The following is a 26,205-nucleotide window of genomic DNA, read 5'->3' on the forward strand; positions in this document are numbered from 1 at the left end:
ACCCACTGAGCAAGGCCAGGGATCAAACCTGCAACCTCATGATTCCTAGTCAGATTCGTTAACCACTGAGCCACGAAGGGAACTCCAACAAAGATCTTTTTTAAAGGGTAGTAATTCTTTTCTGTAGTCGATATCCTTGGAAATGTGTGTGGGTAGAAAACTGAAGATAAAGGCTATAAAAGTCTATGATAAAAACAGGTAAATATGGGAGTTCTGGTTGTGGCTCAGGGGGTTAAGGACCTGACAGAAGCTCGGTGAGGATGTGGGTTTGATCCCTGGCCTCGCTCAGTGGGTTAAGGATCCCGTGTTGCTGCAGCTCGGATCTGACCCCTGTCCCTGGAACTCCATATGCCACGAGGTAGCCAAAAAAGAAAAAAATAAATAAAAATAAAAAACATATAGACATGTTTGGGTTTTTCCTTTTGCATTTCTATTTGTGTTTGAGTCTATTTCAAAGAATAATGGATGCTTACTAAGTCTTTGAAAGGAACCTGGATGAAGCGCTATCAGCAGCTAGAAGAACCAAAGAATCCAGAAAAGTAAAAGTCATTCCTAAGGACGTCTTTATATTGTTGGGGGAAATCTGAATATTTCTTGTACTGGTTATTTAGTGCCACAAAAAAAAAAAAAAATCCCTCAAAACGTTATAGCCTAAAACATATGTTACATCCCACCATTTCTCTGGGTCAGGAAGCTGGCAGCAGCTTAGCTGGTGGTTCTGACTCACGGTCTCTGGTTGGCTTTCAGCTGAGGTGTTGGCCAGGCCTGTGGTCTTTGGATACAACTGGGGCTGGAGGATTCCCTTCAAGCTCCCTTACACAGCTGTTGGCTGGAGGCTCCAATTCCTGGACACGTAGTCATCTCTACCAGGGTATGGATTGTAGTGTTTCCATCAGAGGACACTGATGGGAGCCAGAGAGAGAACCAAGAGAGAAGCAGCTGTTCTTCATAATGTCTAAGAAGGGACACAGGATTACTTCCGGTTAATTCTACTGATCCTGCTGATCGACGCTGGTACACTGTGGGTGGGAACAGCACGAAAGTGTGAATACTAGGGCAGAAGGACCACTAGGGCCATTTGGGCGGCTGGCTCCCATAGCCTACCCTCTAGCCCCCCAGAATCCATTCCCTCCCACGAAGGCATCAGCTCCAAATCCAGCATCTTAGCTAAATCAGGTCTAGGTGCAGGTGAGACGATTAGGGTGTGTGTAATTCTTAGCACAGCTCCCAAGCATAGTTCTTTCTGGTCTGGTGGCCTGGGGACAGAAATATTATTGCTCCTGCCCATACCCAACATAAATGATGATCAGGAGGAGTCCTGCTCAGCAGGACTGAAAGTGAACGGCACACAGAAGTTACTGGTCCGTGTTTTTAAATCCAGCTGGGCCAGTGTTCGAAAATCCTTGACTAGAGCTCTGTGCTCCTACCAGGAAATGACTTTCCAATGACTCTTGACTTGACCCTCGGAGGCCTTGCCTCACCTTCTGAGTCACTCTTTTATAAGAAAGGTGGCTCAGGAAAAAAAAGGTGGCTCATGTTGACTTTAGTGCTTTTTCTCAGCTTGCTTCCCGCCTATAGAATTTGTGGGGTCCAAAGAACTCTTTTATTTTTTTGCTTTTTAGGGCCACACCCACGGCATATGGAAGTTCCCAGGCTAGGGGTCAAATCAGAGCTACACCCGCTGGCCTATGCCACAGCCACAGCAACTCGGGATCCGAGCCGCGTCTTCGACCTACACCACAGCTCATGGCAACACCAGATCCCCAACCCACCAAGCAAGGTCAGGGATCGAGCCCGCAACCTCATGGATCCTAGTCGGGTTCATTAACTCCTGAGCCACAAAGAGAACTCCCAAAGTCCTCTTTTAATGTTCACTTCTCTGCCTCTTTCGGTCCAAGCTGATGAGGTTACTGCTGATATGATTGTTTTTAAAACTTTCAGTCTTCTGTGAGTCTTACTCTGAAGCATTGCCTTTGATCTTTCTCAGCCCTTAACAAAGGATTTTATTCTTTTTTGTCTTTTCAGGGCTGCACCCACGGCATATGGAGGTTCTCAGGCTAGAGGTCCAATTGGAGCTATAACTGCTGCCCTACACCACAACCACAGCAACGCAGGATCCGAGCCTTATCCAAAAGCTACACCACAGCTCACGGCAACGCCGGATCCCCAACCCACTGGGCCAGGCCAGGGATTGAACCTGCAACCTCATGGTTCCAAGACGGATTTGTTTCCACTGTGCCACAATAGGAACTCCAGATTTTACTATTATTTTTTTTTATGGCCACACCAGTGGCATATGAAATTCAGGGGTGGAATCAGAGCTGCAGCTGCCAGCCTATGCCACAGCCACAGAAACACCAGATTTGAGCTGTGACTGTGACCTATACCACAGCTCACAGCAACCCGGGATCCCCAACCCACTGAACAAGGTCAGGGGTTGAACATGTGTCCTCATGGATACTAGTCAGATTCATTTCTGCTGAGCCACAACGGGACTCCTTCAGCTGCTGTTCTATCAAAGACTACACAGAAGCCCTAAACAGACATTTCTCCAAAGAAGGCATACAGATAGCCAACAGGCACATGAAAAGATCAACATCATCAATTATTAGAGAAATGCAAATCAAAACTACAATGAGGTACCAACTCACACCAGTCAGAATGGCCATCATCAAAAGTCTACAAATGGCAAATGTTGGAAAGAGTGTGGAGAAAAGGGAATCCTCCTAATCTGTTGGCGGGATGTGAATTGGTGCAACCATTATGGAGAACAGTATGAAGTTGCAGGTTCGATCCCTGGCCTTGCTCAGCGGGTCAAAGATCTGGCATTGCTGTGAGCTGTGGTGTAGGTCACAGATACAGCTCTGATCAGACGTCGCTATGGCTATGGAGTAGGCCAGTGGCCATAGCTCTAATTAGACCTCTAGCCTGGAAACCTCCATATGCTGAAGGTGAGGCCCTAAACAGACAAAAAAGACCCCAAAAAAAAGATTAAAAAAAATAAAAACAGGCATTCCTTTTGTGGCTCATTGGTATCCGTGAGGATGTGTGTTCAATCTTTGGCCCCGCTCAGTGGTTAAGGATTCGGTGTTGCTGTGAGCTGTGGTGTAGGCCAGCAGCTGTAGCTCTGAGTTAACCCCTCTGGGAACTTCCATATGCCACAGGCACAGCCCTGAAACAAAAGCCAAAAAACGAAAAATAGAGTTACCATATGATCCAGCAATCCCATTCCTGGGCATATATTTGGAAATGATGAAAACTCTAATTCAAAAAGATAGATACACCCCTATGCTCACTGTAGCACTATTCACAATAGCCAGGACTTGGAAACAACCTAAATGTCCATCAACAGAAGAATGGATAAAGAATATGTGGTATATACATACAGTAGACTACTACTCAGCCATAAAAAGAACAAAATAATGTCATTTGCAACAATATGGTTGGACCTAGAGATGATCATACTAAGTAAGAGAAAGACAAATACTGTATATAACATATGTAGAATCCAAAAAATTGATACAGGAGTTCCCATCGTGGCTCAGTGGTTAACAAACCTATTATCCATGAATTCGAGGGTTTGATCCCTGGCCTCACTCAGTGGGTTAAGGATCCAGTGTTGATGTGAGCTGTGGTGTAGGTCGCAGACATGGCTCGGATCCCGAGTTGCTGTGGCTCTGGCGTATGCCAGAGGCTACAGCTCCGATTAGACCCCTAGCCTGGGAACCTCTATATGCTGCAGGAGTGGCCCTGGAAAAAGCCAATAGACAAATAAATAAATAAATAATTGATACACACGAACTTATTTACAAAACAGAAATAGACTCACATACATAGAAAACAAATTTATGGTTACCAAAAGGGAAGAAGGGGAGTGATAAATTGGAGACATGGGATTAACAGATACACACTACTATATATGTGATAAACAAGCAACTACTGTATAGCACAGGGAACTAAATTCAGTATCTTGTAATAATGTATAATGGAAAAGAATCTAAATATAATGGAAAAGAATATATATATATATTCATAACTGAAATCACTTTGCTATACACCTGAAATATTGTAAATTAACTATACTTCAATGAAAAAAAATTTTAAACAAAAGACTACAAGCTTTTTATCAACAATTTCAAGGCACTTTAAGCTATTCACCAACACTCTCCTCAAAGCCTACTGCTGGGTTCCAAAGTCACCCCAAGTTTCAGGCTAGCTATGGCAGCACCTCACTTCCAGTTTCCAAAATCTGTGTGGCCCACGGGATCAGTGGCCTCTCTGAAGCACAGGGGCACAGGTTAGAACCCCTGCCCGGCACGGTGGGTTACAGATCCAGTGTTGCTGCAGCTGCAGCATAAGTTGAAACTGCAGCTCAGGTCTGATCCCTGGCTGGGAACTCTATATGCCCTGGGACAGCCAAAATAGAAAAAGGAAACAAAAAACCAAAAAACCCCAAATCGTGACGGTCAAGAACCTGGAAGGTGGTTCTGGCTCAGGGCTCTCGTGAAGTTGCAATCAATCAAGCTGTTGGCCAGAGCTGCAGTCTCTGAAGACTTAAGTGGGGCTGGAGGTCCAGCTCCAAGCTTGCTCCTGTCACTGCTGTCAGACTATAGTTCCTTGCCACGTAGGCCTCTCCATGAGGCTGCCCAGACCAGGGCTTCTTCCTCCATGTGAGCAGTTGAAGAGACAAGACAGAAGCCACAGTCTACGTAACCCATCTCAGAACACATCACTTGTGTTGAATTTTACAGCCACACAGACCAATTCTGGTACATGTAGGAGAAGACCATGCTGAGGTGTGACAGCCAGGGCATAGGGGTCACTGGGGACCACCTGGGGGCTGCCACCACATTTCCTAAGTAGCATAGTTACTTTGTAACTTTCACAATAATCAGTTTTTTTAAAGCATCTAAAAATGAGGTCTTTTGTTTTTTTAATCTATAGCATATACGCATAGAAAAGTCTGCCATGATGTTAGTCATATTCATTTCTTGATACTGAGATCATGGGTGATTTTTGTTTTTGTAACTGTTTCAAAGTACTTTTTCAAGAGTTACTGTTGTGCCTCAGCAGGTTAAGAACCTGACTAGTATCCAGGAGAATACGGGGTGAATCCCTGGCCTTGTTCAGTGGGTTAAGGATCTGGCGTTGCCACAACCTGCAGCAGATTCAGCTCAGATCTCGGATACTGTTATGGCCAAGGCTGGCGGCGATCCATCTCATTCAACCCCCAGCCTGGGAACTTTGGTATGCAACAGGTACAGCCCTAAAAAAGACCAAAAAAATAAATAAATAAATTTTTTTTTTTATGATTTACAATAAGAAAAGTTTTTTTCAATGTGAAGTATTCCTGAGATAAAAAAGTTAAAGATTGAGATAATTTATTCTCAAACATTTTGTATTAAGCGCTACTAGATATTAGGAACTTCTAGGGGGACAAAAAAAGAGATACAATCCTTGTTTTTAAGGAAATATTTATTTGAGAAAACAAAAACATAGCTTTATTCATTTTTAGGGTCACACCTGCAGCATATGGAAGTTCCCAGGCTAGGGGTTGAATCAGAGGTGCAGCTGCCGGCCTACGCCACAGCCACAGCAATGCCAGATCTGAGCCTCGTCTGTGTGAACTACCACAGTTCATGGCAATGCTGGATCCTTAACCCTCGGGTTCTTAACCTGCTGAGCCACTATGGGAACTCCAGACATAGCTGTAATAGAGTGTAATAAATTCTACAGAATAGAAATAAAGGAACATTAAGTAAAGGGCAATACACAGAGGAGCCAAGTTAAACCAATTCCTTAAGAAAGAGAAAGGGAGTGGCTAGAACAAAGAGCCTTTTATATCAAACCTGGAGTTTGGACTTGGCATAATATTGCATGAATGCACCATTATAGGAGTATAAACTGGAAAATGAAATGACAGACATGTTTAAAATATTCACCTACACTTTAGCGTTTTCCTTATCTTATTTTTTAAAATATTGACCCATCTGGAATGTAAATGTTACAATTCAATGCAAGGCAAATGAAATAAATCTTAAATATTAGTTAAGTAAACTTTAATACAATGTTTACTATTGAAAATGACTTCAGGAGTTCCCACTGCAGCTCAGCAGCAACAAGCCAACTAGTATCCATGAGGACGTGGATTTGATCCCTGGCCTCTCAGTGGGTTAAGGATCTGGCATTACTGTGAGCTATGGTGTAGGTCGAAGACACAGCTTGGATCCCGCACTGCTGTGGCTGTGGCCTGCAGCTACCAACTCCAAGTCCACCCCTGGCCTGGGAACTTCCATATGCCACAGGAGCGGCCCTAAAAAATACAAAAAAAAAAAAGACTTTAAAGCCTTAAAAGAGCGTTGAAAAGTCTTTAAATTTCTAGAAATACAGCAGAATAAGCATTCCTGCTTATGAGACTGAAAAGAGTTTGACTGAATTGTCAAATGTTCAGCGTGGCAAGACAGACTGATGAGGCAGGAAACAGTCTTATGACTTTTTCAACAAACTGATAAATGGCATCAGCTAAGAAAAATATAAATTAATGACACTGTATACATTTCTACCAAGTTCTCATTTGGTTTATTATAAGATGGCAAAATGATCATATCAAGAGAGCAATCCTCTTCTAATTCTTTATGTCCATTTATGTTCCCATGGAGATCAACACTAAAGTGTTTAAGGGAATTCCCACTGGGGCGCAACAGGAGAGGCAGCATCTCTGCAGTGCCAGGATGCAGTTTTGATCCCCGGCCTGGCGTGGTGCGTTAAAGGATCTCGTTGCCACAGCTACTGTATGTAGGTCACAACTGCGGCTCAGATCTGACCCCTAGCCTGGTAACTCCGTATGCTTCAAGGATGGCCAAAAAAAGAATGAAAAAAAAAAAGTGTTTACTGCCTTGAGCTAAGTCAAGGTATGGCACAATTTTAATGTGAATCCTTTATTGTCCTGTAAGGCCACAGCACAACTGATTTCATGCAGAACTGATGGTCTGCATTTCTTAACTAGCTGCTCTGCTCCTTCTCTTCCACGTTGAGTATGGTATCCACGGTTATTCCTAGGTCCTGCAGGGACCAGCCTTCCTCCACTTCCAGAAGCCTTCTGGGAAAGGAGGTGGCAAGGCTGTATAGGGATGGGTGGTACCCAATTTTCATCATCCAGTCAAACAAGACCTAAAAGACAAAAAGCTTAGTTATCAAAAACTGTGCACAACGGTGTGTCATCTCTAGATGACGATGCTACTTCATGACTGTTTCATTGTTAAATTACACCTCTCAGAGTCATGAAACAGAACTTTCAGACCTTTCAAAGGAAACTTCCAGGGTTTAGAGGGAAATAGCATACCATGAATTTTAAGATGTGAATGACCTTTAATACCTTTTATTTCAGAGAAGGTCTAGGGCCTATCAGCTCCTACAGACAGCGGAATATTTAACAATTATGAAAGCTCCAACCACAGGGAATGGAAAGATTATTCAATAACAAGGATGGTGGCCTAGTGGTTCAAGATCTGGTGTTATCACTGCTGTGGCTAGGGTGAGATACCTGGCTAGGAATTTCCACACACCACAGGCAAAAAAATAAATAAACAAATAAATAAGTTAAGAACAAAACATTAGTATTTGGGAAAGAAGTTACTTATTTATTTGATTTTTAGGGCCCCACCTGCAGCATATGGAGTTCCCAGGCTAGGGGTCAAATTAGAGCTGCAGTTGCTGGCCTATGCCACAGCTACAGCTGCACCAAATTTCCCACCCACTGAGCAAGCCCAGGGATTGAACCCACATCCTCATGGATACTAGTTGGATTCGCTTTCACTGCACCACAACGGAAACTCCAGGAAAAAAGTTACTTAGAATAGAATCTAAGCCAAAGTCCACATCAAAATCACCCAGGAACTGTCACAACAGACCTGTCCAGCTCCCAGAGACTCTGCCTTACAACAACCCAATTTTCTTTTTTTTTGTCTTTTTGTCTTTTTTGTTGTTGTTGTTGCTATTTCTTGGGCCGCTTCCGCGGCATATGGAGGTTCCCAGGCTAGGGGTTGAATCGGAGCTGTAGCCACCAGCCTACGCCAGAGCCACAGCAACATGGGATCCGAGCCGCGTCTGCAACCTACACCGCAGCTCACGGCAACGCCGGATCGTTAACCCACTGAGCAAGGGCAGGGACCGAACCCACAACCTCATGGTTCCTAGTCGGATTCTTTAACCACTGCGCCACGACGGGAACTCCGACAACCCAATTTTCAATGAGCCTTCCCTATAAATGTACAGCATTTCCTGTCATGAAGATTCTTATAGTAATTGTCCAGATTTCTACCTATTATTTCCTAAAAATAATGCCAGCCAAAGGATGGTTCTTGGCTTTAGGAAGAAAGCTGAACGAAAGAATGTTCTCCGAAGATGCTGGTGTATCAGTGATAGGTAATTCCTGACTTCTACCATCATCCCTAAACCTACTGTTATTCCTTGTAATAAACATACATTATGTCATATAGCAACCGTAATCTTCCAATATATGTATATGCCTTAATTTAACCAATCCCTAAACACTTGGGCCGTTAATCATCTGTCTTGTTTCCAAAGAATAAATTCTCATATAAATGAAATTATTTAGTCAAAAGATATTTAAATATATACCGGTAAGAGTTTCCAGATGGCCTAGAAGTAAGAATCTGGTGTTGTCACTGCTGTGGTGTGGGTTTGATTCCTGGTTAATTGTTCCACAGGAACTGTGATTCAAATTATATTCACATGAACAATTAATAAGAATCCCTGTTGAGTTTCTGCTGTGGCACAGTGGGTTTAGGATCTGAAACTGTTTCTGTGATGGCTCAGGTTGCTGCTGAGGCACGGGTTCAACCTACAGCCCAGCACAGTGGGTTAAGGATCTGGCATTGCCACAACTGTGGTGTAGGTTGCAGCTGGGGTTTGGATCGATTTCTGGCCCAGGAACTTCCATAGGCTGTGGGTGCACCCCCCCAAAAAAAAGAATCCCTATTATCCCACACACTGCCCCAAACTGGGTACTAGTCTTTTTAATATTTGATAATCTAATAGGTAGAAAATGGTATCCATTTTAATCTGCACTTCCTTGATTCTAAGTAAGGCCAAACATTTTTTTCTAACTTAGTTTTTCTTCTATAGGAGATCCTTCATGTTTTGTTTTTATCTGCCATTCCACTGAGGTATTTTTCTTTGATTTGTAATAAGCTCCTTATAAAAAATAATTTTTCTGAATTTTTAACTTGATGAAAATTTCCTTTACAGAATTTAAAAATTTTATGCAGTCAAATCTACCAGTATTCTCTATTATGGTTTATAGCATTCTTTTGGTGGTGGGTGGCTGCAGTATGCTGCAACTTGATGTGGGACTGATCTCAGTTCACAGACCAGGGATTGAACCCAGGCCACAGCAGTGAAAGCAGTGAATCCTAACCACTAGACCACAAGGGAACTCCCTGGTTTATAGCATTCTTGACATAGAGGGCTATATACAACAATCAGGATAGAAAATTACTTAGATATACATTTTTTGTTTCTTTTTGGATATGCCCATGGCAATGCAGGAGTTCCTGGGCCAGGAACTGAACCCATGCCACAGCTGCACCAGAACCACAGCAGTTACAATGCTGGATCCCTAAGCTGCTATGCCACCAGGGGATCTCCCATTTAGATATATATTTTAAATATTTTAAATATATAATATATATATATTTTAATGCTGCATCCGTGGCACATGGAAGTTTCCAGGCTAGGAGTCAAACTTAATAGTAGAAATGCACAGAGTTCCTGTCGTGGTTCAGCAGTTAACAAACCCTACTAGTATCCATGACAATGTGGGTCCGATCCTTGGCCTTCCTCAGTGGGTTAAGGATCCAGCAATGCTGTGAGTTGTGGTGTAGGTCACAGACACAGCCACACATCCTGTGTGGCTGTGGCTGTAGCATAGGCCGGAATATGCAGCTCCAATTCGACCCCTAGCCTGGAAACCTCCATATGCCACTCGTGCAGCCCTAAAAAGGCAAAAAAAAAAAAAAAGTAGAAATATGCCAAAATATTAGTAATTGGTTTTGGTGTCAGACTGCAGGTTGAAATTGTTTTCTTACATTTACACATTTTCCAAATTATTGTTAATAAACGCAGTTTTGTTTTCAAAAAGAAAAAAAGAGTCTAGGAGTTCCCGTTGTGGCACAGCAGTTAGCGAATCCAACTAGCATCCATGAGGACAAGGGTTCAATCCCTGGCCTGGCTCAGCGGGTTAAGGATGGGGCATTGCTGTAAGCTGTGGTGTAGGTCATAGACTCGACTCGGATCATGAGTTACTCTGGCTCTGGAGTAGGCTGGCAGCTACAGCTCCGATTGGACCCTAGCCTGGGAACTTCCATGTGTCAGGGGTACAGCTCTAAAAAGACAAAAAGACAAAAAAAAAAAAAAAAAAAAAAGTCTATTAGGACAAAAAGAATCAAGCTCTAAAGAATAATCTGAAAACTACACATAAACTATAGGGCTTAGCTTAATACTCCATCAGGGATAATAAGAACAAAGTTAATACCAGTTGCTTTCTAAAGATTTGAAAGCATCTTACCCACAAGCTATGAAAGTATAATTTAAAAAAAAGAAAAAAGAAAAGAAACAAAGGAAGAACTGAAAAAAATTGAAAGCAGACATCACAGTTTTCAAAGGCTCAGCATGACTAATTATCCAAATTTCTGCCACGCAGGATACCTATAAATACCATTTACCCTCCCCTGATGGGAGACAGAAAACAGACAGCACCCCCTCCCTGCATGGGGATAAACTGTAGCCAAATTCAACAAAAATATTTCTCCAAATATAATTTCCCTCACCTGTGAACTGCAAGACTTAAAAAACCTTCTCCTCAGGACACGCCCACTGGGACATCGGAGAGCGACAGTCACGACCTGAGGAATACAAGTGTGCAGATGAGAATTCCAACCCATTGATCTTTGCAATTCTAAACCACAACTGCTAGGAGACACCTGTTCATAATTCTTTTTTGTTTGTTTGTTTGTTTTTTAGGGTCATACTTGTGGCATATGGAAGTTCCCAGGCTAGGGGTCAAATTGGAGCTACAGCGGCCAACCTACACCACAACCACAGCAATGCCAGATCCCAGCTGCTTCTGTGACCTACACTGCAGCTCATGGCAACACCAGATCCATAATCCACTGAGCAAGGCCAAGGATCAAACCTGAATCCTCATGGATATTAGTTGGGTTTGCTACCGCTGTGTCACAAGAGAATTTCCACCTGTTCATAATTCTAAGCGCTTGCACTGGGTTTTTAGGAATATAGCTATGAAAGGTGTAAGCCACCGCTAAGGTCCATATAAAATTCACCCTGACCACAGAAATAATTCTGCTGAACCTGAAAAACATCTTCTGACTAAGGAGACCCGTGGCAGAGCCTTCCAGAGAAGACACCAGAGACGGAAGGTGTCTGTCTGCCAAGACAGTATCAAGACTGTGGCTGGGCGTTGGAAGTGACCCACCAAACCAAGACAATCCAGGGCTACCTCCAAGTCTGCAGACAAGACCGACACCAGACTGAAAGGAAACACAAGTTACCCAGCCCACTCCATCACTGCAGGCTGGGTGCCATGCCTGCATCATGCTCACAAATGAGAGATTAGCCTGGACTTGGCGCTGGATGCTGAGGCTCTAGGGGATCCTCTCTTGCAAGTGGCTCTTGCTTTGTCTGCTTTACGTATTGTGTTTCCCCACAATCATTCCTCTGATAAAACAGTTAAACAGCTAAAAAGACCTTGCAACCTATTAGCATATGAAACATCATTCTAAAAAGAAAAAATGGTGAGGAGTTCCCCTATGGCGCAATGGGATCTGTGATGTCTCTGCAGCACCAGGACGCAGGTTTAATCCTGGGCCTGGCCAGTGGGTTAAAGAATCTGGAGCTGCCCCAGCTGTGGTGTAGGTCACAACCGTGGCTCGGATCTGATTCATGGCCCAGCAACTCCATATGACACAGGGGCAGCCAAAAAAAATAAATAAATTCAAAAATATAAAGAAGAGGAGTTAGTAATTTATTCTGATGTTCATTATTTACTGTCAGAAAACCCTTTGCAATGGTCAACATTATCCTAACTGTCCTGGGACCTTTGTTCCTGTTGACCTTGCAGTTTGCAGAAATGGGGTTTTATGGCACTACCTACCCCCTTCAGGAAAGCCATGCTAGAAAATTTTTCCCTTTTTTTTCTTCTGGCTTTTTAGTGCCGCACATGTGAAATACAGAAGTTCCCAGGCTAGGGGTCAAATCGGAGCTGTAGTTGCCTACCCACAGCAACTCAGGACCTGAGCTGAGAGTCTGCGACCTACACCACAGCTCATGGCAACTCCAGATCCCCAATCCACTGAGTAAGGCCAGGGATTGAATCCACATCCTCAGGGATACCAGTTGGATTCATATGCTGCTGCGCCACAACAGGAACTCCCTAGAAAATATTTTCATTTGGGTAGGTAAGGTATTTGACTCATATCCAAATCAGTGAAATGTTGAGCTGTCATTATTTCTACTAAAGAAAAGTTTTATAATAAAGAAATCACAAAACAACAATCACAGATGAAAAGCCAATTTTGCTTATTTTTAGAAACAATAAAACAACTTTTACAGAAAGGTTATGTTCAACCTAATAGGGGAATTAAAGCCAAATATGTTAAGAGAAACTAGGGTTAAATACAGTGAATTAATGTCTATTATGATTAGATAAATACTTGAGAGAAATACATTATCATTGCTTGTATGCTAGCTATTGTTCTGTTATTACAATCAGTGTGAAAGGTGGGTATGCAAATTCTCCTAATATTGCTGACAGTCTAGCAGAATGCCATATGAATGGGTAAAAGGCTTGGGACACAATGCAAACTAAAAAATAAATCACTATCCCTAACAGATTGTTAAATGAAATCTAAATGAAAAGTAGCAGCAATAATTAAATTTTGGTTCCCAGGTACTCCTTAGAATGAAATAAGACAGCGTACGATAATGAAAAGAGATGCTGTGATGATGTACAAAATTGTTTTCAAATTATCTTAAATTCTACAGTCTTTTCAATTTAAAAGTAGGACAGTAACATATGATGACTATGCTATCGTGAATTCTAGAGTACCATGAGTTAGTTCCTTCTCTCAATTAAAAAATCTTACTCTGTGGCTGGTTATAATACAAAATACCTAACAGGCACTTAAAAAAAATCAAGGTATAGGAGTTCCCACTTTGGTGTAATGGGATCAAAATCACAAGCCAGCCCCTTAGAAGACAAAAAAGAAAGACTGCCAACAATCCCAGTGAGTGCTTCTCCTGAGGACATGAAAACCTCAGTAGACCCAGCAGTAATGAGTTGAAGGATATGTTTAAAAAGCTTCTACTTTCATTTTGCTCGAGGCTCCAGATTTTTTTAAATAATAGAAAGCACTGTTTTCTTCCACAGTTATTTTCATAAAGAGTCCTATGTTAAGGAGTTCCCACTATGGAGCAAAAAGATCAGCAGCATCTCTGCAGCACCAGGAGGCAGGTTCGATCCCTAGCCCAACAAAGTGGGTTAAAGGACCAGATGTTTCCACAGTTGTGGTATAGGCTGCAATTACAGTTTGGATCTAATCCCTGGCCCAGGAACTTCCATATGCTGTGGGACAGCCAAAAAAGAAAAAAAATTCAAGGTATAATGCTTAAGAATTGTACTGATTATGTCTCAGATCCTCCCTCCTCTATCAGAAGTCCATCCTAGGAATTCCTGTTGTGGCTCAGCGGAAAAAAATCTGACTAGCATCCACAAGGACACAGGTTCAAGCCCTGGGCTCACCCAGTGGGTTAAGGATCCAGTGTTGCTGTGAGCTGTGGTGTAGGTCACAGACTCAGGCCAGATCCAGCATTGCTGTGGCTGTGGCATACCAGCAGCTACGGCTCTAATTCAACCCTTAGCCTGGGAACCTCCATATTGCACAGGTGCAGCCCTAAAAGACACACACACACACACACAAAAGTCCATGCCAGCCATTAGTTCACTCATCTATATTAGTCTGCTCTAAATCCAAGAAGGCTTCAATGGGATCCAGGCCACAGCTTCAATCTATACCACAGCTTGTGGCAATGCCAGATCCTTAACCCACTGAGCAGGGCCAGGGATTGAACCTGTGTCCTCATGGATACTAGTTGGGTTCATTAAGGCTGAGCCAGGATGGGGAACTCCCTGACCAAAGTTTTAGAAAGCCCACATATCCTATCTCTGTCTTGATGAAGTGGGAGGGGCTTTAAAATACAAGCTCAGCAGACAGCAGGCTTTCAAAACAGGACTCAAGCTGAGGAGCCAAATTCAAAGCAAGACCAAATCACAGTACAATCACATAAACACTATACTATCTTCTTCCTGAAACCAAATTCAGGTAAGACATATTTATGTAATGTTAATGAAAACAGAAAATATACTTTTCAAAGAAAAAGAAAAAGCTTACTTCTTCAGCTGTTTCATGAGGTTCTTCAGGTAAATCGAGAACCTAAAGAAAAGTAAGTATTTAGTAATAAGTATGTGAACAGTTTGAAGGAGAAAAATATAATCTCACTAAGAAAGTTTCTTTCAATATGGAGTTTGGACATATCTAAGCTTAATGAATGAATTCTTTTATTTTTATTTATTTTTATTTTTTTTATTTTTTTGTCTTTTCTGCCATTTCTTGGGCTGCTCCCACAGCATATGGAGGTTCCCAGGCTAGGGGTTGAATCAGAGCTGTAGCTGCCAGCCTATACCACAGCCACAGCAACATAGGATCCGAGCCACATCTGCAACCTACGCAACAGCTTACGGCAATGCCGGATCCTTAACCCACTGAGCAAGGCCAGGGATCAAACCTGCAACCCATGGTTCCTCGTCGGATTCGTTAACCACTGAGCCACGATGGGAACTCCCTGAATGAATTCTTTTAATATAAATGTATTAAAAGTTTACAATGAGAATAAGAGTCAATAAACATTTCTGGGTAAGCAACTTTATGCTAACAATAGGACATAAAAGTGGGATTTGAGATGACAGCTACCAATCAGCACACATTTAAAGAACTGTGGGTTTATGATGTTACAAGACAGTATACAAAAATGGATAAACTACATTTTTTTTTCCATTTTTGGCTGCCCTGTGGCATATGGAGTTCCTGGGCCAGGGATCAGATCCATGCCACAGTGGAGACCTAAGCCACAGCTGCAGCAACACCAGATCCTTAACCAACTGAACAAGGCCAGGGACTGAACCTGCATCACAGTGCTCCCAAGACACCGCCAATCCCATTGTGCCACAGCGGGAACTTTTTTTCTTTTTTTTAAGGAAGCAGAGAATATTTAAGTTCAATAAGACCTCCAAATAATTTAGGGTCATATGTAGAAAAATTAGAGATGAGCACATAAATATTTTCCTTCATCAGCATCTTCTAGAGGACAGGATAACAACCATCCACTTTGGTTGCTTTCATGATTTACTCACGTTTCCCTGTTCCTGTTAATCTATTAAAGAAACAAATGTTCAGACCATTTTCTCTCATTAAAGCACTTGTTATCTGAGGTTGCAGGTTCAATCCTTGGCCTTACTCCATGGGTTAAGGATCTGGCATTCCCGTGAGCTGTGGTGTAGGTTGCAGATGCAGCTCGGATCTGGCATTGCCGTAGCTATGGTGTAGCCGGCAGCTACAGCTCTGATTCGACCCCTAGCCTGGGAACTTCCATGTGCTGCAGGTGCAGCCCTAAAAAGACAAAAAAAAAAAGCACTTGTTATCAACAATTTCACCGCCAGGAAGGCTTATTTTTTCACTACCAGAGATTCCATGTTTTATAACATTTCATCTAACAAACATTAAATTGCATTTATTGGAGTTCCCTTCATGGCTCAGCGGTTAACAAACCCGATTAGGATCCATGAGGATGCGGGTTTGATCCCTGGCCTTGCTCAGTGGATTAAGGATCCAGCTTTGCCGGGAGCTATGGTGCAGGTCGCAGATGCAGCTAGGTTGGCGGGTACAGCTCCAATTCAACCCCTAGCCTGGGAACCTCCACGTGCTGTGGGTGCAGCCCTAAAAAAAAAGACCAAAAAATAAGTAAATAAATAAATTGCATTTATCAAACAAATCAGTTGTTCACAATGGAATACTAGTCAGCCATAAAAAAGAACAAAATGCCATCTACAGCAACATGGATGGAACCAAGACTCTCATACTAAGAGAAGGAAGTCAGAAAGAGAAAGACAAATACCACATGATATCACTTATATCTAGAATGTAATATATGGCACAAATGAACCTACCTACCTACAGAAAAGAAACAAACTCATGGACATGGAGAATAGACTTGTGGTTGCCAAGGGAGCAGAGGAGGGAGTGGGAGGACTGGGAGTTTGGGGTTAGTAGATATAAACAATAGCATTTGGAGTGGATAAGCAATGAGATCCTGCTGTATAGCACAGGGAACTATATCTAATCACTTGTGATGGAACATGATGGAGGACAATGTGAGAAAAAGAATATATGTATAACTGGGTCACTTCACTGTACAGTAAAAATTGACAGAACATTGTAACTCAATGATAATAACAAAATTAAAAAAAAACAAATTAGTTGTTTTTCTTTGGTATCAAAAGCATCTGTGACAGTCAACTAAAATTTACCATTAGCATAAGATAATTTATACTATTAACCAAAAGATAAGAATCTTGAATTTTTAATTATTCCATAGAGTTCACTAGATCTTTTTGAAAGATTAGAAATAGATCAATGACCTGTTTCCTATACTCAAGCTCCATGAAGTGATCAGGAAATTGTAGACTGAAAGGCAGTACATTAGAAAATACTTTCAAGAAATTGATAGCTTACCAGATTTCCCCAAGAGTCAGTAAAAAGACTGATTTCAACTTTAACCAGCTCCAAATCATAGTCAACTCAGGGATTAAAGATGTAAAGAAGGAATAACAAACCTGGGCATTGTTCCAAAGTGAATAGTTGCTAACCCATCCCCTGGAAGGGCCACTGAGAACAATGATCCACTCATGTTAATAATATTAGCCACTCACTCAATATGGCTTCATCATGCCTTAGGTACCCATGGGTATGTTTCCCTTAGTAAACATTTCATTTTTTGTTTCTACATAATTAAATTACTTCCTCAGAAAGAACTGAGTATATTCGGAGTTCCCATTGTGGCCCAGCATAAACAAATCTGACTAGGATCCATGAGGACACAGGTTCAATCCCTGGCCTCACTCAGTGGGTTAAGGATCTGGCATTGCCACGAGCTGTGGTGTAGGCCGGCAGCTATATAGCTCCAATTCGACCCCTCGCCTGGGAACCTCCATATGCTGTGGGTGATGCCCTAAAAAAGCAAAAGAGTATTTTCTAAATTCATCATCATTTATCTTCCTAGATACCTTCTAAGTTTGGTTCAGAACATTAATATGAATATTAAACAGGCAAGGTGATTCTTAATGAAGTTGATAACTTTGTAAGGAAGTGGGAAGACACTATTTGGATTAATAGACAGTCCTAATCTTCCCTCCACATATCATTTCACCCACAGAACAATATTCTTACTGCACACAGATATAGCTCAGTGAGTAGGCATTAAGCAGTGAACCTTCTTCTGCGTGGGCTGTGCAGCAGGTGGTGAAACTCTGGTTAAAAGCTTAGGCAAGTTTCGTCTCTTTGCTGCTTCTCTGTTTGATGTTTCAGAAGATGTATGACTCTCACTTTCAAGCACCAAATCTTCATCGCCCTGGTGAAAAACAACAGACAATTTCTAAAGAGATGCTCTTTTTTTACCTAATTCTATTTACAATGGTTATTTCTTTTACCCTGGTGGCATTTCAGTAGAAAATACAATAAAGTCATTATTAGACTCAGAAATGTAAAGCATTATCTCCTTAGACAAAAAACAAAACAAACCCAGGAGTTCCTGCTGTGGCACAACAGGATCAGCAGTGTCTCTGCAGCGGCAGGACCTGAGTTTGATCCCCAGCCCCGCCCAGCAGGTTAAGGATTTGATATTGCCACAGCTGCGACATGGGCCACAGCTCCAACTCAGATTCATTCCCTGGCCCAGGGAACTCTATGTGCTGTAAGGTGGTCAAAAAAACAAAACAGGAGTTCCCATCGTGGTGCAGTGGTTAACGAATCTGACTAGGAACCATGAGGTTGCGGGTTCGATCCCTGCCCTTGCTCAGTGGGTTAATGATCCGGAGTTTCCGTGAGCTGTGGTGTAGGTCGCAGACTCGGCTCGGATCCCACGTTGCTGTGGCTCTGGCGTAGACTGGCAGCTATAGCTCCGATTAGACCCTTAGCCTGGGAACCTCCATATGCCACGGGAGCGGCCCAAGAAATGGCAAAAAGACAAAAATAAATAAAATAAAATAAAATAAACAAACAACCCATGGAGCTTAACTAACATCTTTTATTTATTTATTTTGTGGCCACTTCTTCGGCATGCCAAAGTTCTCAGGCCAGGGACTGAACATGTGCCATAGCAGGAACCTGAACCGCTACACTGACAATGCCAAATCCTTAACTTGCCGTGCCACAAGGGAACTCCTTGACTAATGTCTTTTAGAAACTACCCTTATCCAGCTCTGGAGCTCCCTCTGAAAGTATAAGGCTAAGAGCGAACATTCCATTTTAACTGACCCCTAAGATTCTCAGTAGAAGAGAGAAGAAAACCTGAATGATATGCTTTCCCCCCTTCAGTAAAGGAGGCAAAGCAGTGCAAGGGATTATGCCTTAAAAGGCTGTGAAAATAGAACATGTCTGTAAAACACAGGGCAATATGTGTTACCAGACAATACTTCTACACTTGACTGTGGCCCTAGTATCCTGTCATACATTATACATACTACAGCTCTCAAATTCAAATGTTGATCTTTCACTTGAATTAATCACTTTAGGAGGGAGAAGATTTCATTCCAGAAATCACAAAGACTACTTTTTATTAATATTATCTATTAAAACCTTTTCCTTAGCAAGATAATTCACTTAAATATATTCTCAAATACATACTAATTAGCTCAATAATGCCCTTCTTCTACATTTCTACTGACCTTAGAAAAGTTCTCTCTCTCTTTTCCTTTCTTTTTTGGCCACCCTGTGACATATGCAAGTCCCCTGGCCAGGGATTAGATCCGAGTCACAGTTGTGACCTAAACCACAGCTGCAGCAATGCCAGATGCTTAACCCACTGTGCCAGGTTGGGAATTGAACCTGCATCCTGCTGCTTCAGAGATGCCAACGATCCCATTGTGCCATAGCACAAACTCCAAAAAGTTCTTTTTATCAGACTAAACACAGCCACCATTTTGGAGTTGTTTTCCCCATTCTTTTACTCTACCTGAGAATGTGGTGGAAGGAGCATGGGGAATGGAGTCAAAAGATAGTGATGCTGAACATTACTGGCCAAACTGGGGCTGCCTCACTGCAAACAACGGGTTGGACCACTTCTCCTTCCACTCTAACATTCCAGTTCTCATGTTCTTCCACAGTCCTAAGAGTCTCAATTTGTAACACCAATAGTCTACCTTCTCCCTGACTCTGTTGTCCCCACTAATTAGGTTAAAATATACACTAGTTGTACCATGGAGACATAGCCTAAAAGCAAGGTGCAGAATGATTCACGCCGTGATCACTTCAGAAGGAGATGTCGGAGTTCCCGTCGTGGCGCAGTGGTTAACGAATCCGACTAGGAACCATGAGGTTGCGGGTTCGGTCCCTGGCCTTGCTCAGTGGGTTAAGGATCTGGCGTTGCCGTGAGCTGCGGTGTAGGTTGCAGACGTGGCTTGGATCCCTCGTTGCTGTGTCTCTGGCGTAGGCCGGTGGCTACAGCTCCGATTGGACCCCTAGCCTGGGAACCTCCATATGCCGCAGGAGCAGCCCAAGAAATAGCAAAAAGACAAAAAAAAAAAAAAAAGAAAGAAAGAAAGAAAGAGATGTGGCCAGCTGAGATCAGACTATCAACATCTAACATACAAAACTAACAAAAGACATACAACTCAGAAGTGAAGTCACTACACAGAGTAGTTGCACTTTATGGGGCCAACTTTCATGATAATTTTCTTGCCCACCCTTGTTGTTTTACAACATATTTACCATTATGAAATGAATATAAACGAATTCTGCTTCACTGTCAGAATCCTGTTTACCACTACCGGATCATTTTCTTGTAAATGAAAATGATCATTTTCTTTGTATACTGCAAAGATGCAGTATAAACAGGAAAAATAAATAAATAAATAAATAAACAAGTCTTTGGGGAGTTCTCATTGTGGTGCAGTGGAAACAAATCCAACTAGTATCCATAAGGATGTAAGTTCGATCCCTGGCCTCCCTCAGTGGGTTAAGGAGCCAGTGTTTCCAAGAGCTGTGGTGCAGGTCACAGATGTGACTCACATCCTGCATTTCTGCGTCAGGGGTAGGCCAGAAGCTGCAGCTCTGATTTGATCCTTAGCCTGGGAACTTCCATACATTGTGTGTGGCCCTAAAAAGCAAAAACAAACACATAAAAACAAAAAACCATCTGAGACAGAAAGGATCTTACACAAAAAAATGTATGGCCAGTTTCTCTGTGAAACTGAGTTCCTTTATGAATATCCTTTTTTCTCTGTAAGAAAACTTAATGTTGCAGAGTTCCTGTCATGGCTCAGTGGAAACGAATCTGACTAGTGTCCATGAGGCAGGTTCGATCCCTGGCCTCGCTCAGGGGGCTAAGGATCCAGTGCTGCTGTGAGCTGTGGTGTAGGTCGCAGGTACGGCTCAGATCTGGTGTTGCTGTGGCTGTGGTTGTAGGCCAGCGGCTACAGCTCCAATTGGACAGCTCCAATTGGAGCCTGGGAACTTCCATATGCTGCAGGTACGGCCCTAAAAAAAGACAAAAAAAGGAGTTCCCGTCATGGGCGCAGTAGAAGTGAATCCGACTAGGAACCATGAGGTTTCAGGTTTGATCCTTGGCCTCACTCAGTGGGTTAAGGATCCAGTGTCACCGTGAGCTTTGGCGTAGGTCACAGACGCAGCTCGGATTTGGCATTGCTGTGGCTGTGGCCAACAGCTGTAGCTCCGATTGGACCCCTAGCCTAGGAACCTCCATATGCTGCAGGTGAGGCCCTGAAAAGCAAAAAAAGAAAAAGAAAGAAGAAAACTTAATGTTGCAAACTTCTGCTAGCAAATGACAAAATTATACTCAATGCCAAAGGAAAAAAGAGTCAAAGGTCAATTTGGCTTTACAAAAAAAGAGCCAAACAGAATGAATATAATGGCAGCTCTTAATACCTTAGAGATCTGAATTCTCTCATACAAAAGATGTGATTTAGTCAACAGTTTTCTCAAAAACTGCCCTATGTTAGAGGTTTTTTAGGATCTAAGTTATATATGCTTTTTAGGCACCAAAAGCCACCCTAACCATTCAACATGCAAATATGCTAAACAAAAACTGATGTACAATCATTATTAATAAAGACCCCTAAAAAAGAGTGGACTAATCATTTGCAATTAAAAAAAATCAATATATGTTAAAGGAAATGCAAATAATAGCAGAATCCAAAATATAAAATGAGAGTATTTTCTAACCCCAAGTTTATGTCCGTTGCTTAACTTCCAGGTTTCACCCGTCATCTGATAAAAGCGTTCTTCCAGCCTTTTCAATTTCATTTCCTGGTAAGGTTTTAGAACATTCTCTATGTATCTGCTGGCCTGTTTCAAAAAAATAAATTAGGTGTTGTTACCATCCATTAACAACCTTATGATTTTACATTTTCTATAAGGTTGCAAATAAGAACTACGTAAGAGCAGTTCCCATTGTGGTGCAGCAGAAACAAATCCTACTAGTTAGTATCCATAAGGATTCTAGGTTCAATTCCTGCCTCGCTCAGTGGATTATGGATCTGGTGTAGCTATGAGCTGTGGTGCACGCTGGCAGCTGCAGCGCTGATTTCACCCCGGGGAATTTCCATATGCTGCAGGTGTGCCCAAAAAAAAGAAAACTATGACCAATAATCCTTATGAATATAGATGTAAAAATCCTCAACAAAATACTAGCAAACTGAGTTGAAGAGCATATTGAAAGGATTATATGTCAATGCCAAGTGTGGTTTAGGCCAAGAATACAAAATAGTTCAACATAAGAAAATCAGTCAATGTAAACACATTAATAAACAAAGGAGAAAAAAGCACATGATCATCTCAATTGATGGATAAAAAGCATGTGACAAAATTCAACCCACTTTCATGATAAAACTATTCAGAAATGAGTAAGAGAACTTGATAAACATAACACGCACCAGCATTACCATCGTGGCTCAGCAGAAACAAATCTGATTAGTATCCAAAGAGGACACAGGTTCAAAACCTCATCTCACTCAGTGGGATGGGGACCCAGTGTTGCCGTGAGCTATGTGTAGGTTGCAGATTCGGGTCGGGTCTTGAGTTGCTGTGGCTGTGGTGTAGGCCAGCGGCTACAGCTCCGATTCGAATCCTAGCCTGGGAAACTCCATATGGTGTGGGTAAAAAGACAAAAAAAAATATAATAAAAGGAACCTACAAAAAAAAATCTATACCTAACATCATACTTAATGATTAAACATTAAAAGTTTTCTAACAGCAGAAACAAGACAAGGATTTCTGCTTTCACCACTGCTATTTAACATTGTTTAGAAGTTTTAGAGCAACAGGGCAAGAAAAAGAGATAAATGATATCCATTTTGGAAAGGAGGAAATAAAACTATACCTACTCTCAAATGATACGATTTTATACATAGAAAATCCAAGGAATCCACACACAAAAACAACTAGAGCTAATAAACAATAAGCAAAGCTGCTGTATACAAGATCAATACAAAAATTATTTGTGTTTTGGAGTTCCCACAAATGGCTCAGTGGTTAATGGACCTGACTAGGATACATGAGGATGTAGGTTCAATCCCTGGCCTTACTCAGTGAGTCAAGGATTCAGCATTACCCTGAGCTGTGGTGTAGATCACAGAAGTGGCTTGAATCTGGCATTGCTGTGGCTGTGGCTGGCAGCTGTAGCTCTGATTCAACCCCTCGCCTGGGAAGTTCCATATGCCATGGGTATGGCCCTAAAAAGCAAAAAAAAAAAAAAAAAAAAAAAAAACCCAAAACATTTGTGTTTCTATATTCTAGTAATGAAAAAATCAAAAAAGAAAATTAAGAAAATAATCCATTTATAATAGCATCTAAAAGAATAAAATACTTGGGAATAAATTTAGCCAAGAAAGTGAAAGTTATATACACTGAAAACTACAAAACACTGCTGAAAGAAATTAAAGACATAAATAAATGGAAAGACACTGCGTGTTTACAGACTGGAAGAATTACTAAATAAGATATCAATACTACTCAAAGCTGGAGTTCCCGTCGTGGCGCAGTGGCGAATCCGACTAGGAACCATGAGGTTGCGGGTTCGATCCCTGCCCTTGCTCAGTGGGTTAACGATCCGGCGTTGCCGTGAGCTGTGGTGTAGGTTGCAGACGCGGCTCGGATCCAGCGTTGCTGTGGCTCTGGCGTAGGCCGGTGGCTACAGCTCCGATTCAACCCCTAGCCTGGGAACCTCCATATGCCGCGGGAGCGGCCCAAGAAATAGCAACAATAACAACAACAACAACAACAAAAAAGGACAAAAAGACAAAAAAAAAAAAAAATACTACTCAAAGCAATCTACAGATTTCAGTGCAATCCTTCACAAAATCCCTAAGCCCTTTTTTGCAGAAATGAAAAGGCCAATCCGTAAACTCAAACAGAATTGGAAAGGGTCCCCATAGACAAAACTACTGAAAAAGAAGAACAAAGTAGGAGGACGCATACTTCCTGATTTCAAAACTTACTAAAGGAGTTCCCATCAGGGCGGAAGCAGAAATGAATCCAACTACAAACCATGTGGTTTCCGGTTTGATCCTGGCCTCGCTCAGGAGGTTAAGGATCCGGCGTTGCCGTGAGCTGTTGTGTAGATTGCAGAGGAGGCTTGGATCTGGAGTTGCTGTGGCTCTGGCATAGGCCGGCAGCAACAGCTCCAATTTGACCCCTAGCCTGGGAACCTCCATGTGCCGCGGGTGTGGCCCCAGAAAAAGATTTAAAAAAAAAAAAAAAAAGCTAAAACTATACAACAATTGGAATATAGAGGTAAATTTTCATGAATTTAGATTTGGCAATGGATTCTGAGATTATGACACCAAAAGCATGAGTAACAAAAGATATGAAAACTAGACTTCCATCAAAATTAAAAATTTCTGTGCATCAAAGGCCATTATAAAAAGACTACAAAGCAATCCAAAGACTAGGAGAAAATACTTGCAAATCAGGTATCTGATAAGAATTCAATACCCAGAATACATAAAAAAACTCCTATAGTTCAACAAAAAGAAGACAACCCAATTTAAAAATGGGCAAAGACCTTAGATATTTTTCCAGAGAAGATATACAAATGTCCAACATGCACATGAAAATTTGTTCAACATTATTAGTCATTAGGGAAATGCAAGTCAAAACCACGTAATACCATTTCATATGCTTTACGACGAGTATGCGGGGGGTGAGGAGCGTGGAAATAACAAATGCTGTTGAGGAAGTAGAAACTCAGACCCTCAGAAACTACTGGTGGGAATATAAAATGGTATAGCTTATGTGCAAAATAGTTTGGCAATTCCTCAGAAAATTAATACATAGAATTAACATGTTACCTTGCAATTCCATTCTATGTATACACCCAAAAGAACTGAAAACAGTACTCAAGTATCTGCACACAAATATTCAGAGCAGCACTATTAATAGCCAAAAGGTGGAAATAACCTAAATGTCCATCAATGAAGGATAAACAAATTATGACCCATGGATACAGTGAAATATCATTCATCCATGAAAAGGAATGAAGTAGTGATACATGCTACATGAATGAACCCTGGAAAACATCATGCAAGTGAAAGAAGCCAGACACAATATGTCACATGTTGTATGATTCCATTTATATGAATTATCCAGAATAGATCCATCCAAACAGAAAGCAGAGGATGAGATGGAAGAAATGGGGAAAGGAGAAGTAATTGTTTAATGGGTACAGGGTTTTCTTCTGGGGTGAAGAAAATGTTTTGGAACTAGACAGAGGTAATGATTGTACAAGATTGTGAATATTCTGAATCATACAATTTAAGATGGTTAATTTTATGTCATGTGAATTTGACCTCGTTGATATAAAAAAGCTGGGAGTTCCCGTTGTGGCTCAGTCGTTAATGAATCTGACTAGCATCCATGAGGAGGCAGGTTCGATCCCTGGCCTTGCTCAGTGGGTGAAAGGATCCGGTGTTGCCGTGAGCTGTGGTGTAAGTCGCAGATGTAGTTTGGATCTCAAGTTGCTGTGGCTGTGGGATAGGCCAGCAGCTATAGCTCCAACTGGACCCCAAGCCTGGGAACTTTCATATGCCACAGGTGTAGTTCTACAATGCAAAAATTTAAAAATTAAAATAATAACAATAAAAATCTGAACACAAACACATAAACCAACAGACCTAAATTTGAAATGTCTGTATTCTCTATTCCCCCAAAAGTAGCTTTACCTTTTCACCTTGTGCCTCTTGTTGTTTTTTCCTCACAAGTTTTTGCTTTTTCTCATTCTTCTCTTCTTCTTCTTCTAAGACACCAAAACATAAAAGTGCTTTTTTTTTTAATTCCTCAGTATTGGTAAAGTTGAATGCTATCTTCTCTGAAAGTACTCTGTAGATCTTAACATTTTGGGGGAAACAAGCCTTAAAAAAAAATATGCTGCATTTTTCAAATAATGAAAATGAAATACACACAGACAGTTGAAACAAAGAAATCCACAAGCAAGATCTGTAAAGAAAAGGTCTGTTCTGAGATGAAAATTCTCTGACATGTAGTAATATTGTGTTACAGCTTTGGTGAGGAGGCTTCAAGAATAATGATGTGGATTTTTTTCCTGCAGCCACCTACAGCATTTCAGCAGCTCCAAGATAAAGCATGGAAGCCCATTCTCACACGAGGTGCGGTATGCTATGCTGCAGCCACTGGTCACCCCTGGAAATGACAGTAAAAGCAACATGCCTAGATCCCAAAGACAGGGTGTGGCTGGCAACTCCTATAGTAACTGAACCAATATTAGTTTATAATCTACTGAATGTCAAGAGAAGGGATTTCT

The 26,205-nt window shown here is 41.7% G+C and overlaps 1 protein-coding gene and 1 long non-coding RNA gene across 20 annotated transcripts in view; both read right to left on the bottom strand.

The window, feature by feature from the left end:
* LOC146395889 (uncharacterized) overlaps positions 1-1,019 on the bottom strand; it is a 31,841-nt gene extending 30,822 nt beyond the window's left edge. Inside the window, exon 1 of one of the 2 annotated variants that reach the window (XR_014829950.1) lies at positions 728-1,019. This is a non-coding gene — a long non-coding RNA (uncharacterized LOC146395889). The remainder of the gene's footprint in view (positions 1-727) is intronic. The other variant, XR_014829949.1, reaches the window with a different exon arrangement.
* A 5,537-nt stretch (positions 1,020-6,556) lies between these two features.
* Positions 6,557-26,205, bottom strand: part of UBXN8 (UBX domain protein 8) — a 40,976-nt gene continuing 21,327 nt past the window's right edge. For 7 of the 18 annotated variants that reach the window (XM_084998108.1, XM_084998106.1, XM_084998105.1 and 4 more), the window contains 6 exons: positions 25,607-25,680; positions 21,612-21,734; positions 17,644-17,781; positions 14,490-14,531; positions 10,851-10,925; positions 6,557-7,170 (listed from right to left, as the gene is read on the bottom strand). In XM_084998108.1, coding sequence (XP_084854234.1) covers positions 7,003-7,170; positions 10,851-10,925; positions 14,490-14,531; positions 17,644-17,781; positions 21,612-21,692 — 504 coding nt within the window. In that variant the 5' untranslated portion in view covers positions 21,693-21,734; positions 25,607-25,680 and the 3' untranslated portion in view covers positions 6,557-7,002. Of the gene's footprint in view, positions 7,687-10,850; positions 10,926-14,489; positions 14,861-16,053; positions 17,782-21,611; positions 21,735-25,606; positions 25,681-26,205 lie in introns of all 18 variants that reach the window. The other 11 variants (XM_084998114.1, XM_084998113.1, XM_084998112.1 and 8 more) reach the window with 7 other exon arrangements.

The sequence above is a fragment of the Sus scrofa genome, chromosome 15, assembly GCF_054392235.1.
Source record: "Sus scrofa isolate SSC_HxYL_T2T_F1_AM1 chromosome 15, Sscrofa_HxYL_maternal_Yorkshire_Landrace_v2.0, whole genome shotgun sequence".
NCBI lineage: Eukaryota > Metazoa > Chordata > Mammalia > Artiodactyla > Suidae > Sus > Sus scrofa.